Here is a 19,519-nt window from a genome sequence, read left to right as displayed (position 1 = left end):
GCATAAGAAACAAAATATCGCATCTGTATCAATCTAAAGCGGGGAGGGAAAAACGTTAGGTCGTATAAATTAAGCATTTTATATACTGTGAATGAGGCGTCGATATGCATCTACCTTAGTCGTACAATACGCGTACACACTTATCCCTTGACTTACGCGATTACTTTTTGTACGCAAGCTCATGTTGCGCGGTCAGAGAAATATCTTTTTATTTTTGTTGAAATTATCAGGTCCTAATAGTTGTTCGATATTTTATGGAAATCTAATTTCGCGATGAAAACGTTTCGTTTCAAATGGCACGTGCATGACCTTTGACTCGATAGAGATATGTTATTTAAAAATGAAAGTGCATTTATTTAAACCGCAGAGAACGGACGTATCATATATTGCAATCCAATATTACACAGTATTGTTCACTCGTACGATTCTAGTAACAAAGATAGTAACCTTGATTCTATTTAGTACTAACTGATACTAATTTCCTTCTCTAAACTTTCACAATAATTACGTTCGCGTGCAATCGTGTAGAATAAGTGTTTTTACAACATACACGAACTCTTCTCGTATACTCGTATGTAGAATATAATAGCATACCGGTAGGCTCTGATTCTGAACCACGTGGAACCGCGTCGGTGCTACGCGTAAATCGAGGGACCGATTCTATATATATTTACACGTACAATAAATATTCTAGTAACGGGGTACACAACGTCACGTAATTGATTCTCGCGTCGCGTTCCATTATGACACGCATTTCCATCGTGCGCTCTCGACGATTCGTATGGCATCGCGCTGCTGCCTCGGCGCGTACGGGTATCAAACGTTCCCCGGCCTCCGTCTGTATCTCATCAGCCTCGTTCCACGCGACTTCGAGTAGAGGTGGCCAGCGTTCTGTTCAGGCCTTTGCGTGATCGCCTGCGGCGTTAGGAAGTAAAAGTGGCCACCGTCACCTGGCAATCTATACGCGAAATAGGCTTTTGGTTTTTCTGGCTGGTTACCCTGCGCGGGAACCGGGTCGATGAATTCAGCGTCTGGATTTATGGTAGGTCTTGGATTACGATAGTTCACGTTGATGTCGTCTTCCAATGATATGGGTAATTGCGGGTACGTCTCGTCCAATTCTTCCGGTGACTCGACGACTGGTACGTAATTGGTGGGTGGTCCATTTCTTGGATTGATGAGTGGTTGCGGGGGATAGGCACGGATCGCAGCTAGAGGTTGGTTGTCTCTGTTGGGTACTCTATAATTGGGTGGCTGTTGCTGATTGGGATTGACCACAGTGATAAATTCGCTGTCAGGGTTGATGGGGGGCAGAGGTTGCCTGTAGTTGACGAGGATGTCATCCTTGAGGGAGTACGGTCTTTGGGACTGGTCTCCGTAGTGCACTTTAACTTTGGGTGTCTTGTACACAGGTGGTTCGACGGTATCATAGTTCTCCACGTAGCCATCGTAATCTGGTCGTTCGGTAACAGCGTTCGACTTGGAGTATATTGGAGTAGTGTTCGGCACGCCCTTGTGCGGTAGCTTCTTACCAAAGATCGTAAAGTATTCTTTTGTAACGTCGTCCAGAAACTTTTCATCCTGTTGAGTGTAATAAGCGTTCTGAGGATTCTGCGTGGTGCTTACCACCGAGTAGCCAGTCGTCGACGGGTAAATCGGGTGTTGCGTCTTGTAGACATTTGGTCTGACCCTTTTTTGCGGTACCGACTCGTTGTTATCATAGTCGTATCGCTGACCATTGAAATTATCACTGACTTTAGCGTTCTGATAGTCGTTATACGTCTGTTGGCGTTGCTCGTACTGTTGCCTTTGATTGCCACGCTGCGAGTAATTGGCCGCCTCGAAACTGTACTGATAAATCGGTTTCGGTTTCGTCTCTTGCCTGTAATAATTCTGCGGTTTCGCCGTGGTATAGTAAGGCTGCACAGGAACGGCTGGACGAGCTGATATAGATTGATAGTACAGAGGCGCGTGATCGGATAACATTCGTTGACCCTGAGCTCTCGCGGAGCCGCTGTCGTACCTCGGCGAACTTTGCGTGACTGTCGAGTCGCTGTAACGAATTGGTCCGGAGTTTTTCACCGGCGATCCGATAAACTTAATACTATAGTCCTTGGACGTTTCTCGCGGGGGTACCGTCTCCACGTCGTAATACGGTTTCCTTTTCTCGACGCGCGGTTGAGGCACCGTCTCGTAGAGAGGCAACTCTGTGGTCGTTTTGTAATACAACGACGAGGGATTCGGAGTGGTGTGCTCGAGTTCCTCCTTCGATTCTTCGTAAAAGTAGTAAGAGGTGTGGCTGGGCGACCGTTCCGGGAGGCTGGTAGTGATAATACTTTTTATCGTAGCCGGCGTCACTTCTATGGGCTTCTGCAAGGTGGACTGTGTCGACGTGCCATAGTGCGCCACTATAGGAATCGTTTTACTGGTCACTACGCCAGACCAAGCCTCGTTCTTGTCCTTATGATACTCTCGACTGCTCATTTGGTCCTCCACTAATGGGGCGATACTGTAGAACTCAGGGTTGTCGATCGTAGTAGTTGTATCTGCCGTGGGTGTCGTCACTTCGACATACGGGACAGTCCTTAGGATAGGTCGCGTGGTAGTAGTAATCGTTTCTTCGAGTTTAGTCGTGTTCTTGGACGTTGTTCGTCTGTACATCTTCGTGTTACCCAATAGGTTGGTGGGTGGCCTGACTTTCGTAGTTGGTATCGCGGTGGTGGTCTTGTATTGTTTAGTTACAAGTGTCCTAGGTGGTAGATAGGTGGGCCTGGCCCTAGTCCTTGGCAACGGGGTAGTTCCGCTGGGCCGCTTCGTATACTTCTTCGTAGTGGTCTTCTTATCCTCAAGAGCAGAGAAGAAGTCTGGCGGGGGCGGTAGAATGATTCCTGGGACCAGGGGACCCGGTGGCACCGCGGTTGCGTTATCTTGCTGGTAGTGGAAACTGTACGGCGGAGGGTAGTATATCGATTGATCCTCCTCGTCGTAATCTGACTGATTGCTCGGTGGTGGCACGAACACTGCACCGGGCGGTATGGCGTGATAGAAAGGTGGCAGACTGCCTGGTGGTTGGCCGTTCGTTTTTTCCTTGCTACCTTTACTGTCTGTATCCGAATCGTCTTCCGCGGAAGAGACGTTCTTGGAATTTTTCACGTCGGGCAGCGCAATGGTCCCGTTCGTTATAATCGCGAAGAGTGGACCGTCCTCTGATAGTAACCCCTTGGCGAATAACGGGTCCTTTTTGTAGTCAATTCCATTACCGATTTCCTTGGTGCCATTCGGTCCAATAATCTGTATGGGACCACCCTCCGTGAGTTGGACCGGGAAGGGTGGCGGTACCTTTGGCCTGGGCGGAATCTTGACCTGCCTCCTGGGCGCATTATAATTGTCGATAGGCGGCCAGGTTTGCGAGCCATCTCCACTGCCTTGCGTTGCTTCGTGGCCAGGAAATTTTCCACCTCTCAACACGAGCACGTGGTTCTCGGCCAGCCAAATCTCGTCCTCGTCCAAACCACCTAAATTGTCGATGGTATCCTTTGGCACCTCCGGATTACCCGAATAGCTGATTATGCCTGGCCGTTTTGGCTGTTTGCTGTAGATCTCATTTTGGATCAGACCATATTTTCCTTCTTTCACTTGCTGGGATAACGTTTTCTTCTCGTCATCCTCGTCTTTGCGACTGTTCTTCGTCTCTCTGCCGTTTCCAGCGGACGATAAGAGTATTCCGTCGTCCCAGAGCGTGTCGTCTTTTCCTTCCGTAGCATCCGTTCGCAAGTGGCCTCCAATCAGTCTGTGCGACACTTTCCTTCCGGCTCCCGTAGTTATCTCGTTGTCTCTGCTGGTCGATGACTTGAAACTACGAACGGCCGGCGTGTGTGTGCTGTCTGGCCTATGACTAGAATCCTCTACTCCGACGTGCCGCCTTTCTCTGCTAGACGATGACACGACGATCGACAAACATGTTGTTAATACTACAATTAGGAGCAGCGTTCCGGCATTAAATCCTTTCCGCATCATCTGAAACAGAAATCGATTAATTCGTTATCTTTCGGTCGTGGATTCGAAGGCGGATACTTAATGATTTTTCAACGAAACCGAAATGTTATCATTTGACATTCCTCGACGAAGAAACGAAGAATACTTTTTTCATCCATCAGAGTATGTTTGAACAAAGATCGTCGGCGACAGTTGGCGTCAATTATTTAAGGAGATTACGAGTATGATCGCGTGAATTATGCTCGTCGGCCGGGTACCCATCGTACGGTGATTTTGATAATATCGTTCAATCTAACGATCACGTCATAGCTCTTTCAAGGCAGCTCTCGTGTCGAGCTGTACGTCGCGAGGTACACACTACTGGTGACTGCCACCTGGCGCAAGGAAAGTATAAGTTTATTCTGCGGAGGTGTTTCCGTTCCACGGGAGTAACTTTGCTTTCCCCATTGAAACGGCAACATTTTCTTAACTATTGCATGGAAATAGTAATTCCTGGTTTTAGAAACCGATATTGAAATACGAGGTCTCCACGACCTGGCAACTTTCGATTTTCCGCCGCATTTTACACGCGCAACTCCAGAGAATCACGAGACCGAGTCCAGACAAAATTTGACAAAGGTTCACTTTAGTCTTTTATCAAAATATTCCATGAATATTTTCTATTTTTCTTACTTATAATCGAATAAAATTTACTGGACGATAGAATTTTCGCTCGAACATTGAAATCTCCGCGTTTCCGGCTCGCGATAAGTGAATGAGATAGAATCGACGAAACTGAAAAATGATCACTGGGAAAACTGCACGGTGACTAGGTTCCATGGAACGTCGCAGGCGTTACGCGCGAATTTCGCGAAACTCGCAGCTCCATTGACGCGAATCGCAGTGATACAGGGAATGTAGGGACCGGAGGGGGCCACGCCTTTCCCTCGCGAACAGCCGGTGAACGGTCGACAAACATTCACGGGTCACTGGAGTACCAGCGCTCGTAATGACTTGCGACTGACTAACAAACCTAAGGCTCACGTTTCTGCATTCGCCTGGCGCACGATCCGTGCACTCTGCGTCGTTCAGCGCCCGGCGTTGTCGATGTCGCGGAAGTTACGTTCCCGGTTTGTTTCCGACAGGAATCGGAATTTACTGCCTTTATCTCTGCGCGTTCCCCGCGGGCCTGCGAGCGTTGGGAGCGAACACGAAGAATGTTTGAGCGAAGAAGTTAATTGAGCCGATGTGATTCATTGTTGTCTGCAGGTGGGATAACGAAGTTTTTATGGTTGTTCTTATTAGATGAACAAGCGATCATGTTGCCGATTAGCCGTTAATGGGTGTTTGTTAGTTGAATGGAGCGGCGAGTCGCGCTTTGGATGTCGTTTGGAGCACAATGGCTCTGTTAGATTTAAATCAGTAATGCAACGTATCAATCTCGCAAATTACATAAGGCTGTTAAAGGAGCAAGTGATTTTCGAAGAGTGACGAGTCTGAAAAAATAGTCACAGCTACTACAAGGTCGTAAATGCAATAAAATTTAACGCACCATTGTCGATCCAGTGTTTCGAGATTCTGCGTGTCTTCTGAACCTACCAAAGACACCGATGACACGCTGCACGGAATAAAAGAGTACCTTTCTACTAGTTTCCGGGGCGATCGCGACTCCACACTACAATCTATCAGCAAGACGCGACCTGTAATCGAGCTGCCGCATGCAACGCTGGTTTTTACCAAGCGGACACGGTTTTCAGAGCGCGCGAGACCACACACGCGGTACGTTTTGAGTAACTTCGCGACGAATGCCAGCGATTTCTCTCCGCGAGCTGCTTTTTAATCGAGACAAAACGAAGACGTGACCGAATTGAGAAATTCCTTCGCGCGGATATCAACTGGTGCCGTTTCGATTCCGCGCCTCACGCACAAACACTTGGCCAGCCGGAAAGGTTCACAGTCGAGTCGATAATGATTAACTCTATTCCGGTTGCGGTTTCTGCAACGAGCATCCACCGAGTTGACCTCCGCTATGCTTTCTCCGCGTTGGAAGCAGTGACTTTGAGCAGGACCCTCCGTCCAAGGCGGCGCAAGTGCACGCTTCCTCTGATTTAAAACGCATTAGCTACTCGTCAGCTGTTCGCTTCTCTCGCGATCGCGAATTTGCTTCCGCGTTTTCGCGCGAGAGTCTTCCGAAGGTCCCCGCTGTCCGTGAAGCCTCAAAGTTAATCGATTACCTTTCCTTGACGAACACTTTCGAATGGATAGGAAACTAATGCATTACTGCTCACTGTATTCAACATCCTTTTCACAGTTGACCACGGAAACGCTCTGTCGGAAGTGCTTCTTTTTCTAGTGTACACCACGCTAATACTACCCGACGATGACTGAAAACTTTTCTAATTTTACAGTCAACCACTTCAGGGTTTCTTCCTGTGTAGATGGTTAAATAGGTTCAGAGTGACTCTCGAGACGAGGATAGTAATTCATTCATCGAGTGCGTAATTGCTTTGAATTCTGCGAGACTTTCCATCGAATTACTCGTATAAAGGGATTCTAGAATAATTAGTATTACAGAAGAAAGTCTGCAACAATAAAAATGTTCTTTATCGTATCGAACGCGTTTAAGTATTAATTACACCGTGTAACAGCACTAGACACCAACGAAAAGGTGTTCCAATTCCACGATCGAAGACTTGGACACGTTGCCGTCCCGGTTTGTCGGATAGTTTGATCGGGAACGCGGCGGAACGTGCGACTACGGGGCGAACCTGGCGAACAGCCGCTCGCGCCGGCATGGTACACGTGACTGGCCGGTTTTCATCACCTTTCCCGGTGCACCGGCTCGCTCAAGGACGATCGTTCGGAAAGGTGGAGCCATTTCCAAGCGACACGTCCAGCTGGAAAGGAGGAAGTCTTCGCTGACTAAGGGCCACCGCGCGTTACGAACAAGTCTGTCTTCAGACGATTTCGTCCTGGCTGTTAGCCGCGTCTGAACCTCTTCAAAGATGAAACGTCGATCGGATTAGTCGTGTCATTTTGAATTCGATCGATTCGAAGTCTAGCAGCAGATCGGTCCCGCTGCACGTGACTCACGATGTCGTCTTCGTTCGTCGATCGTTCGATACGATTTGGGCCACGAGGAGCACGAACAACTTTGGTTCGGTCGGAGAACGAAAATTGATTTCGAAATAGAGGCTTTCACTTTCGGCTACACATTGTCCGGCTCTCTTCACTCGATAAGGGATTTAAATGACAAACCACGAATTACGAAATTGAACTTTCTTTTGTTATTAAGTCGCCGATGTCTCCAGGCGTGGATAACTTTCTTCGATAGTTCTGTTCTAAGAATAGAAGGCAAAGTTGGAAGATTCGGTTGTTCGAGATTTGACTTTAAGCTTCCACGATCCACTCTGTTCACAAATAGATTTCTCCAAAAGTTCTATTCTGAGAATAGGTGGGCTTAGAAGACTCGTTTGGTACTAGGTTGTTAGATCGTTAATGGATCTGATTCGGACAAGAGATGCGTACAGACTGCAAACCTTCTATCTCGTAAAAGTGCTTTCAATTCTGTACTCGTTGCTCCATTTCTGTACTTCGATGGCTCGTCAAACTGGAAGCAACCTTTGTTCGAGGCACGATCGCTTGCATGAATAATTCATAAACGCGCGGGGCAAATGTATTAACATTCGAAACTGCGAGATGTCGATAAAATCGGAACAGAAATATCAAAGTGTAATCGCGATCGACGTTAATTACCAGCTACGGATTTCCTTTACGAAGTGGCGCGCGGCGGCGCGCCTCGCGTCCTTGAATGCAGGTCATCAGAAGCGCGTGCAATGGAAATGGCATTGAGCCGCGGGTGGAACGGCTCCGTTCGGCGGCGGAGCCGGGTGAAAGGGTTCGAACGGTTCAGGAGCCGTTCCGCCGCCGATTTATCGGCTGTATATCGTTCGGATCGAAACCTCGCGGGAAATGCCACGGGGGATAGAGCGAAAGAGAGAAGAAGAAAAAAAGAAATAAGGCGGTCGTTCCGAGGCAACACGTTGCAGAGCCCGTGCGACGAAACGCGCGTGCCCCGCGTTAAACCCGCGCCGGGTTATCCAATTCGATTTACGCTTTCAGCTACTTTCCTTTTTGTTTCGCGTCGCGCTCGCTGAGCAGCATTAATTCCTTAACGCCGTGCTAATGTCTGCGAGGAACTTTCGGCGCGTCGCTCGTTTAACTGTGGCTTCCTGTTATGACAGAGTGTCCGGAGGCGCGTCTTCCTTGGTGCTTAGATTGCTTTCGAAGGGGGAGCTGGAATAAATTGTTCGTTTCGATACGCTGTCAACATAGTTGCGTTCCTTTTTCTACGTCCTGAAGGTAGTGTGTTTGATAACAGTAAGGAACAATTATGACAACTCTGGTCAGACAAGATCGTTTCGCAAGAGATTCTCTGTTCTTTGTTGTTGCGCGCTGTGCGAGGTTCGTGAAGTAAGTAGCTCGATAGGTGTTGCTGATAGGGTGATTATTTGAATAATTGGCTGAGGAATTACTCAAGCGGTAGGCATCGGTGGAATTGAAACCTTTCCAATGAGATACAGCCTTCCGAACTATCCTTTACACTTTGGTTGCCGTGTGCAATTTAAAATTGTTGCATCAGAGATCAGAGCGTTACTGAATAAAAATCGAGTGCTTTCGACGAGTTGCAACATTTCCAGAAATATGGGATTATGGTGAGCTCCGAATTTTTTCGCGTATGCGCTTTAAAGGTATTGCACCAGAAGCCGAACCATTCACTGGAATTTCTGTTCCCAACGATCTTGGTATTTCCTTTCGTACGTCTCCTTTAAATGAAAAACCGTCGATCGAACAGGGACCATTATCCGTAGAACAGTAATTTGTCACTTAGGTACAGTTTACGCAGATCGTTGACCTATAAATCTGTTTGTCACACCGCGTCATGGATCGATCGATCACGTCGCGATACAAGGTTTGTTTTTCTGTCGCGATTCTAGCCTGTGATTTATTCCGTCATTTATCACGCGACTCCTTTCATCTTACGATCTCCGCTGGCAATTTCACGCTTTGACTAAGGAACAATCTTCCCTTTCCTTGTAGGAAGCTAGGCGCAACAGGTCTTCCCTTCGCCTTGCGGTTTTCACGATTTCGCGTTTTCTTCACCTTCGATTTACTTTCACTTTTTTGCTCCTAAGAAATCGATATAGAAAGACACGCTATTGTTCCCAGGTCACGTGCATCGATTTCCAACCGGAGACCATGCATGACAACATTTCGTATAGAAAATTTTGCCCAATTTCATTTCGAACATCGTCGCGCGTAAAAAGCGGAGAGTCCGGTCGCACGGGGTCTCATCTGTCCTAAAATTTTTCGTCTGTCGCGTTATTCGTATAGCATTCCCTTTACGTAACGGAACGGTGAAAGCTAAAGCCGACGTGGTATTTTACTTATCTCTGTCGCGATGCCTAAAAGTAAAGCCGGTTATCTGTTGCCAAAAGTAAAGAACTTTGGTCCGACGAGAAAAAATTCAATCTCCTTTCTGTTTCATTTCGTCTAGTGCGATTTGTCGAGGACACAATTTCTGTCGCGAACGCGAGTTTGCGTAGTCGAAATTCGAGACAAGTCGAACTCGTTTGATACGATCTAATCTCGGTACTCGATATCGCAGCAATGTGTTCAATACGCGCTCGAATGGTAGAAAATGTAATCGAGCACGCATCTGAAAGAATATCGTATGGTAATAGAAATTATCGATGATGAGAGGCCGCCAAGCTTTCGACAGACAGGGACGAGTAGCGTCGACCATAGTGGAACACCTTGGCATTGACCGGGTTGCTCTGCAAGGTAACTCGCTTGCATAATATGCTCGTCTCGTTCATCCCGCGGCTCTTAGCTAGATTATGCTCTCCTCTCCACAAGCAGCCGAGGCTCCTTTAACGGTAGTATTACACGCGGGAGCTCGATGTATCAGCCGCATCTCACCACTTTGGTGAACGGCTGTTCGGATACGATACGTGACTCACGTAGCATTCGAGTGTTTAGAGGTGTACACGAGCAGGATGTGTTCGAGACATTCTCGTACGTGTACGAAGACGAAAATATTTTGTTACGATCCGTTGTGAGGTAACTTCGAAATATCTCCACCTCTTCTTCTGATTGTTACGATCGCCCAAATTAGTTCTGCATCGTTATCTTTTTGTATCGTCGTAAATTCGTGACTATTGGGATTCGTAGGTATTTTCGTGATCGTAACTTGATTTTAGAACGGAAAGGAACAAGTTTACGAGCCATTCTTGGGACAATACAAGTCCGTGAAAGATACTCGGACGCGCATCGTGCGTAGCTATAGGAATGCACATGGCGTACGCGGTCGAATACCGGTTTACGTTTTTGTTGCGAGTGGTAAAAAGCCGTACCGGTCAGACAAGGTTAACGGCCCAATTTTGTTCATCGCGCGAACATCGTCGTTCTTCGTCTCGACTTTTCGCTCCTCCGCCATCCCGTCTCCCATTTATTGTTCCAAAGAACTGACGAAATTTTTCACCCCGCGAAGATATGCAGATTTCACCTGCCTTCGATTACTTTTGCCATTCAGTTCGATTTCAAGTGGAAGACGTATGCATTTGAAACAGTGTCGTTAAAGGATCGCTCGGAGGATTGATGGAACTGTAATTAGCATGTCAGCAGTGGTCGACGTATTCTTTCGGTGCGTTGTTTGGAAAATGTTTCCAAATCTGATTACGGAACGTTGAATTATTATATACGCTATACGCTTCAGCTGAGCATCAATTATGCAACGTACGTTTCGATCCAAGTAATTCGTTTTCGTGGGTTAAGAGTCATTCCCGTGCGATCGCTGCTCGACATTGAGCGAAGCGTCGAAGAACCCCCGGACCCTCGAGGTACAATAATTTCTACGATAAATACAACTCCGCTAATTTCATCAGCACATTCGCGGTCGATTTTCCAGTGTACGCTCACCTGTTCGCCTTCGTAACGAACAACGCGAGCCAATCGTGTCGTACTTATCTTAAGGAAAGAATCATGGCTCGAAGTGTGACCTTTCCGGCATCTGGGATAGATGTCCTGGTTAAATTTGCCCGTTTTAGGCAAAAACCGATCCCAAGGACCGCGGTTTCCGCCAATTAACCGCTACCTTCCAATTACTCACCGATTAGTCAATGGCCGAGAGATTTTTAACATTTAATAAGCCTCGTTTTGACCAAGGCCTGCTCGCTTCACAGGCTGAGACTGTCTTGTCAGAGATTGTGTTCAATAATTCAGTTGGTTGCGCGTGCAAAATGTAATTACTCGCCACCCGACTTGTCAAGGAATCCGTACCTTGGTACGCAGCTCTTTGTTCGATACTATTTGACTCATTTCTTTACTCTTGTTAGTAACTAGATAGCGATCTTCAATTTATTGGTAGCATTTTTTGTAGAATAGTCGCAGTGTTTAGTTGATCTGTGATAATCTTTTTGTTTATACGTACTCGACGTTATTTCGAGACGACATCTGTGGACGGAATCAAGGCTACATATATTTGTCAGGATTACGTGTTAACCCATCGTAAGAAACACGCGTGGAGTATGAGAGGTGTAATAAAACATGAAGTTTAATACGAACGAACGACAAATGGATCAAATGTTATGGTTAAGAAGTTCGAATCACGAAAGCTACGTTCGATATCGAGCGGATTTAGTCCCGATGAATCACTCCTGATTAACTCCGTGACGACTTTGGACGTGTTTCGTCGTTCTCCTGTGACGTTCCACGAGCATTCCCACGCTACGTGCTACGACCCAGCGGTATCGCGCCCGCGATTCTTTGATAGATGCAATTAAGGACCGCGGGACGAGAGGGAAAGCACGAGGCGAAGGTTAACGCCAAGGTCCGTGTCTCGTACTTTTTTTTGCCCATCCCCCTGTCCACGAATCTCGCCGGTAACTACTCCATATCGCGACGAGAATTTATCGTCGACTCGATGCGCTCGTGGTCGTTCAGTCTGCGATTTATCGTCCCGTCGACATTTATTTCCACCGTTTTTATCAGATAACGTCCGCCACCTCGTACAAGATCGGTGTGTCACCGCGCCACTTCTTTCGGATCCACTGTGCATAGCCAGAGCGACTTCACGAGGTCATCTAATTCTCAAATCGACCTAACGTCGTTCCATATTCGTACGCTCTCTGAGAAACGCGTCTCGACCCTGTTCCCGATGATAAATCCGTCTAATCGCGGGATATGATTTACTAGACGCGTCGCTTTCTCCGCGCGGTTACCACTTTTTCACCATCCCGTGGCGTAAAGAGCAAATTGTGCAACTTGATAAGTAGAGTTATGATCCCGACGCTTCGATCAACGGGCATACGTTTGCAACAGGTATTTCTTAATCGCGATCGATGAATAGAAATGGAATAAATGGAAAAATGTTTCATTTAATGAAGTAATCGATGCGATCCAAGGTTCGTTCAATTTTACGGACGTTCTCTCTCGTATTTATGATTCTTCTCGCCTATACGTATCGCGGGGCGATCTTAGACCTGTTGGAAAAAGGGACGCGTTGCTCAACTGTCGCCGTTGCAGTTGATGATGGTAATAATCGCGGAACGGGCACGATCGTTTGTCACAATTCCATTTAATTGCTCGACGATCGGCGGACGGCATCGGTTGACACGCTTAATTCGAGGGTGGACGGGCGAGCGAGTCGGTCCGGTTAAATCCGTGGTACGTCCTCTGATCCACATGGGGCACTTATAAAGATGAATATCGTTGCTCACGAGAGGGGCTATCTTCTTTGTCGTTCAACGAGTTTATAAGTGGATCATCGGCGCGTAAAATTCGTTCTGATCTCGAATTATTCATCACCATTGTAGAGCTTTGCATATATCACCTTGTCCGTCTAATAATCGCTTCTTACAGTACTTGTTCTATACTCTATTTGGGATATATTACGAGCAATATTCTGTACTTCTCGTATATTTAAATTCTTCGATAACTTAAAGTTCAAGCATGAGTCTATGAAGTACATTGTACCCCGAGTTACCATTCATCTGCGAACCGCCTACTCGTTCTCGCTATTACGTCCCATCTTATGCCTTTATAATTCTTCAATGGGACCATCAATTCTTCAATGTGACAAGAAATAAGAGCAAACGGCGAAAGCTTTCACACGCACGAAAAGCGACGCGGTACTACGTAACGCTGATCGAAAAGAACACTTGGAAAGAACTCCGCTGAGAAGGAAGTTTCAAGTGTCGCGAAAATTAGGAAACAGCATCGCGTTACTAATTACTAGTTGCTTTCAGTTTCCTTTCCGACCCTAGATCTCTTAGATAGAGTTAGATTATTAGCATTATCAACTGCGTAACGCGTAAATATACAGTCATTACTATACGTACATGTACATATATAAGTCATGTTAAGCACATTACGTACCAAAGTCATTAACAACGCGAATGAAAAACTTGCACTTGGAAGAAGTGCCACAGAAAAGGAAGTTCCAACTGCCACGGAAGTTGGAAGAAAAACACCGCGTTACGAATCGGTGACTATTCCCAGTCGCTGTTATTTCCGGCTCTCGATCTCTCGCGGACAGAGTCGCGTGGTTCGCGCTGCGAGTGTGACACGTTCCTCAAAAACGTGACAACCCGTTTTTACCTTCGTTTTCGTCCCAGTGCGGTTATGCCAAAGTGAAAGCCGCAGCTTAACGGGCGAATAGGAAACGATCTCTGTTGCGTTAATGACAAATTCACGGCAATTAAGCGGCTGCCGTACACGCGCGTCGATCCGCCGGAAATCAAAACTTTCGCGAGCTGACCGGACGCTTCGAGCGATCGAAGAACGATCGGGGAACGTGAGAACTCGTCGAGGACCGTTGCCAGTCGAACAGAACCGATTCCCATCCGACGCGATTTTCCGTTCGAGAGCTACCATGGATTTTCACGACGAGTCAATCCTTTCTCGCGATCACCCGTTGGGGGATTGGTCAAACGATTTCCCCTTCTGCGTGTCTGCACTGTTAGAGGAACGAACAATAATAATCTGCATCCCGTCCAGCACAATTTTGCACGTTAGAACGATCGTTTCTCGGAAGTGTCGACATTTAATGCCACGAGCTGCCCTAGCGATTATTTTCGTATTATATCGATCTTCCCGGGAGTGTTTCTTATAACCGACATCAGCGAATACTGATTTGCAATACAAGTTTTTACGACCAACGTGATTGCACTCTTAAATTATACGGCGCTCCATAATAAATCTCCCACGTATCTCGACAACTGTATTAATGAATACAGGAAGGGTTTCGAGACGCTCAGGTTATTTTCGAGCTAAATTTATAAGCGAATTATAGTCTGGTGTCGTACCAAGTTGTGTGAACTTGTCGATATTCTACTTGGACAAGAAGCTGCAACTGTCTTCGTAACAAAGATACAATAAACGCTATATTAAAAGCAATTAGGAGAGCAAAGACAGTTAAACGTAGAAGAAAGCTGTACCAATGAGTTGATCCTTTCCGTGGTTAAGATACGGACCAGATTTTCGTGTGCGATCTGTATAAATTCGTTGAACCAGTAGTGAACAGCAGCAGTTAGTTATCGCGCGTGTCTAAATGTCACAAGTTGTACGGGAACGTTTCCCGTCCGTCGATTTGTGAAAGCTCTCAGGCTCGCTGAAATATTATTCAGTGCATCGATCATTCATTACACCCGTTCCCGATCGCACTCGCCCGCGTTCCCAACGATACGATTTTCTATATTTTTTCTTCTCTTTCCACCATCGATCGGCGATTATAGCGTATATACACCCGTTCGATAAAACGGGGGAGAAAAAATCACCTCGATACATATTCATGCCGGAAAACGCAAGGACTCCGATCCTTCGCCCGGCTCGTTGTACGCTCGAGCCACGTGAACCGCTATCCTACGATGATTCACGAGTAGCTTATGCCGATCGTGTCCGTTATATAAATTTCTCGAGTCACATTATCACCGCGAAAACGCGCGAACCGAGGAAGAATTCGTGTTCGACGAGACACCGCGTGCTTTGTTATACCCTGGTCTTTATCGTAATTGACGTAATTCTCGAAGTTACGCGTCTGGTACCGCGAAACGATCTTGCGTCAATCACCGATTGTCTAATTGATGGATAATAAAGTGCACGTAAACGAGTCTAATAAAATACCTGGGACGCATTCTAAACAGGCGATCTAGCGTGAATCGAGTGATAATTGGAGTACGAGGAAATGGGTGTTCGTGCGTTCCTTCTTTAATCATCTCGTTGTATGGTAATTGTAATAACTCTTGCCTATATGGATATACATATAGATCTGTTGCCACACGTTCGTACAGTGTCAAAAACAATTCCATTTCACTGAGAAAGAGCTCACAGCGGACTAAATATACGGAAGGTGATTTCGAAAGGAAAAAAGGGGACTCACGATCTTCTTCCAAGCTCCACTCCACTGTGTCAGTATCTCCCTCGGTTAAGACGCGTGTCTACTCAACGTTCATCTGACGCGAACCAGTCACAAACACTTTTTATCTGCAATGGTATACCGATCGATTCTTCTCTGAACTAACGAAGCGAACTGCCAGGGGATGGATATCGTTTCATCCCACGTGAGACATGCCCATTACGCGCGCGCTACTCAAGAGAAGTAGTGTACACTGAAACGACGGCTGCGCGCGAATCCACCGACTGTGTCCCGTTGCACTTGGACGACGATGAAGAAACGAGTAACCTCCCGGTCCGCGTGACCGCAGATCTTTATATCGGGTGGATCCTACTGGCCCTGCGCCAGTGTCCCACCTCTCTGACGCGCGACACGAGGGAACCGGAGGAGGCCCAACGCCTATCTCTTCTCTATAGCGTACCAACCGGTGCTCCAGCCTGCGGACACCAGAGAAAAGAAGAAACTCGCGTTACTCGCCGGCAACTGGATCGCGTGTGTCGCGAGGCTCACCTACGACTGCCGCCGGTAGACGATCACGTTCCTTCCGCTTGCACACCTCTCTTTCACCCTTCCTTTTTGCGCCCGATACGAGCCCCTCCCGTCGCCAGCGACAGGATATAGGTCCCCCTGGCGGGAACGAACCGTGTTCGCGGGAAAACCACGATTTCCACCTCGTCAAGATCTATGTCTTCTTTTTTCTTTCACTCGACCGTCTACAATGGGGATCATTGGTTTCGCGTTTGTATTTTTCTTACGTCTCCCCTCGCGAAATTTATGCGAATTTCGAAGATGTAATTTCGAGGATCGGATTGACGCGCGTTATGCTTTTGCGTCACCGATGGCTGGCAAATAATCTACGGAATCTGTATTTTTATGTGACCGCCACGATATGTGTTAATAGTATTCAAGGCTCCAGACTATAAACTGTGTCCTTTCGCGCGACGTTTCACTAGCATCGCGATTAGGTTCTTCTGAAGAGTGTGCGCATGTTACGTTTGATATTTTTTATTCGAATTTTTCTTTTTCTGACCACTAACGAAAAGTTGATCATAATTATTCAAAAGGTACGGAATAAAGGGGTTTTAGAGTTCCGTATCGTTAAACGCTTTGACAAAAGATGCTAATTGAGTTCGTAGCTAGATCTTGTTTACCAGTCGAACGAACCATTGGCTGATGAAGAAAGTAAGCACTTTAGATTCGAGGAATTAGCACATGGACAGTATAACTCTTGTTACTAGATCGTTAATATTAACAAAAACTTTTAATCCCATACGTCCAAGATTGACGAAATACAGTTTCATGCTTTCGAATTAACAACCCCCCTCAAATGAATTCAATATCAGCCAATATTTGCATCAATTTTGCGGGCAAATAATTTAACGTTAATTATTACGTTCCTCGCGGATCCGTTCGTCGCATAATTAACTACTGCTAACAGAATCCTGAACCAATACCAGCGATAACTCTCTCGCCGCCAATTAATACTTCCACCAACATTCCCAATCGATTGAAAAAATGATTCGCGTAATTTATTTTCACGAACATCAATGATGCAACGCGATACAATCGTCTTCGTCGTAAACGGAAACAAGCTTGGAAAAACCTGTTTTTTTCACTGATCCATACCTCGATGACTCGATGAAGAAGGTATTCACAACAGATCTATTACTCTTTTTTCACGTGGTCGAGCGTCGTCGAGCCGGCGTGATCCTCGTCCATGATTCACAAGCTCGAACCCTATCGCGTATCCACCATTCAGAACAATTTCACTAAATTACTCATAGCAGACGATATTCAGTTCTATGTACTTATATGCAGATACTGAAAGCTATCCGGTAAGATTCAGATCTACAGTATACTCGATCCCATCGCTACTCCTGGCGAGGCGCGTATGAGTACGTTTACGTAAATCCTTACGTGTCCCTCGTTAGGCGCGTTCCTTCGCCCATGGCTGCTTAATGTCTCAATAGACCGGGGATAAGCGGCCTGAAGAACGCAACGCGCCTCCGAGGAGCGTAAAATCGTCGAACATTCCTCTTGTACGCTTATTAGGCGACTGACACGCGATCGGTGTCAGCGAGGTAACGAGCACGGAAACGGACACGTCGGGCCCGTGAACAATCGTGCCACTCAGGAATCACCTTGCGTGAACGCGAACTGCGCGGGTCGCATGTTAATTGACGTGGCCGCTGATCTCGGTTAATAATTGTCGCGTGTTTATGTCTCGTTTTTTATTTTTTTTCTCCCTCCTCCTCCCTCTCGTTTGGTTTGTTGGAGGCGCGAACGTGTAAACGCGGCAACAGGAGAGCTTTGTGGTTTCAGTGTTGGAGAACGAATCGTTGATCTTAAGTTGATAGCTGTTACGTCTTTCCTGGATCTCGTACTTCGTCGGTTAGGTAAAATGTGTACGTGCCGATATTGGTTTAATTGTTTTTCTGAATGTCGAACGCAAATGTTAAGTTTGCCTTCGTTTTAGGACGTATAATTGTCATTGTCTTGTAGCAAGTTCATACAGATGAATAAATACTTCTCCTTATTGCTAAATCAGACTCTTCCGGCATTCAGAGTGTAACTATATGGACAAACAAAAGTATTATATCATATGCAGTAGTCATTTCCATACATCATAATTGAGTAACTGAAACCGTCATCCGTCCATGAGTGGCGGACCCTTGCGGAAGCTCACGCATCGCCCAAATATGGCTGACGTGAGCAGTCAAAATATTAAAGGTTCGTTGTTGTCTAGTCGCATTATATCGCTGTGTCATTCGATCGTTTAAAGTCAAATCAATCTTTGCAACCGATGCTCGTTGTATCAATTTTTAACGCTGTCACAGAATTTAGTTCTCATTCAGACGATGGACGATACTTAAGCTTTTTTTTATCTTCCACGTTGTAAATGGATAATTTATGCATCGGGGAGTTAAAAGGCACGAATCGATGTTTCGTTTCGATAAATCGCGTTCGTGTCTAAATTTCGCAATTGCGGATACATTATCCTGTAATCGGCCATCGAAAGTTACACGGTCTGCAAATTCCACGGTGCGACTCGCAGTGGCGGAACGAATTTTTCCGCGCGGCACGCGCGCGTAGGTGTGAGCAAAAATGTTTCGCGATGCCGATCACGTGCGACGGCTACTCACGGAAGTTTGGCCCACTTATCGAGCTCGGGTTCACGAAAATTTTCATCACCGTCACGGTTGATAAGAATCGTTGCGATCGTGCCGCGAGAGAACGATCGAAGACTTGTCTCCGCGAGGTCGGCCACATTTTGGACTAGTTTCGGGTTTCTCGACGCTGCGTGTTTTAAATATTTTATGCGTTACTACAAAGTTTCTTTATCTTTTTCTCTTTTTTCTTCAAGATACAACTACTACGATTCGAACGGAAATGTAATTTTTATTTTCCTATTACATACACACGCCACCCGTTCTTTCGAATGTCATAGTACTTAATTCTCGAGACTAGTCACGCAAGCCTCTCAACAGCTGATCAAGCAAATAAGTACATATTTGGCATGGCGCCTCGCTCTTCCGTCGCTCCGTGCCGTCACACGCATGCTACGTCGCCGAAGACGATGACATAGGGTATTCTAATTGTCTGACGACACCGAACCGTGACGGATGGACATGTGACGCATGCCCTGAAGCTGCAACGGTCAGATGGTATTTTTAAGGCTTGATCGTTCATTCACGTATTTCCCAGGAACGTACTGACTCAGCGCTCGCTGCTGAGGACGTTGCAAAGAGAAGAATTCGCAGGAACCCCTGCGAAAACGCGATGATCCGCGTTGACCGCGCGAGGATGCAGTGCCGTGTTTATTTCGATCGGGTGTCTAGCTCGAATGAATCATCGGAAGAGATCCCCGCCTTTATCAAGGTCGACGATGGCCGCGGCCTTCGCGAACAGGTCGTCGGTACCGATTTTCTGGCGCCACACGACGGCATTCGAATATTTCTCTGGATATTTTTGCTTGCCAGGGACGTAGATAGCGATTAGGCATAAACTGCGGTTTAGGATATTTCTTGGGTGATTAGACAGTGAAAGCGGTTGAGTCAGAGTGTTCCAGCAATAAGTTTTAGGAGCTCT

General features: G+C 46.5%; 2 protein-coding genes across 5 annotated transcripts in view; one reads left to right on the top strand and one right to left on the bottom strand.

Moving 5' to 3' along the window:
• The window catches only part of Naa15-16 (N-alpha-acetyltransferase 15/16), a 41,941-nt gene that overhangs the window by 3,694 nt on the left and 18,728 nt on the right, over positions 1–19,519 (top strand). The window lies entirely within an intron of this gene.
• On the bottom strand, positions 462–17,450 carry LOC143433592 (uncharacterized). 3 transcript variants are annotated; one of them, XM_076911005.1, is made up of 2 exons: positions 17,348–17,450; positions 462–4,017 (listed from the first exon to the last, which is right to left on the bottom strand). In XM_076911005.1, the coding sequence occupies exon 2, from the start codon at positions 4,015–4,017 to the stop codon at positions 817–819; it is 3,201 nt and encodes a 1,066-aa protein (XP_076767120.1). In that variant the 5' UTR covers positions 17,348–17,450; the 3' UTR covers positions 462–816. The 3 variants fall into 3 exon arrangements, with proteins under 3 accessions (XP_076767120.1, XP_076767119.1, XP_076767121.1); XM_076911004.1 differs by lacking the exon at positions 17,348–17,450 and adding an exon at positions 15,416–15,516; XM_076911006.1 differs by lacking the exon at positions 17,348–17,450 and adding an exon at positions 5,009–5,032.

Source organism: Xylocopa sonorina, chromosome 3 (assembly GCF_050948175.1).
Source record: "Xylocopa sonorina isolate GNS202 chromosome 3, iyXylSono1_principal, whole genome shotgun sequence".
In the NCBI taxonomy this organism is placed as follows: domain Eukaryota; kingdom Metazoa; phylum Arthropoda; class Insecta; order Hymenoptera; family Apidae; genus Xylocopa; species Xylocopa sonorina.
This window is presented reverse-complemented; position numbering and strand designations above follow the sequence as displayed.

Excerpts from the sequence above, each read along its gene's own strand:
- LOC143433592 (XM_076911005.1), bottom strand. The coding sequence starts at position 4,017 with ATGATGCGGAAAGGATTTAATGCCGGAACGCTGCTCCTAATTGTAGTA.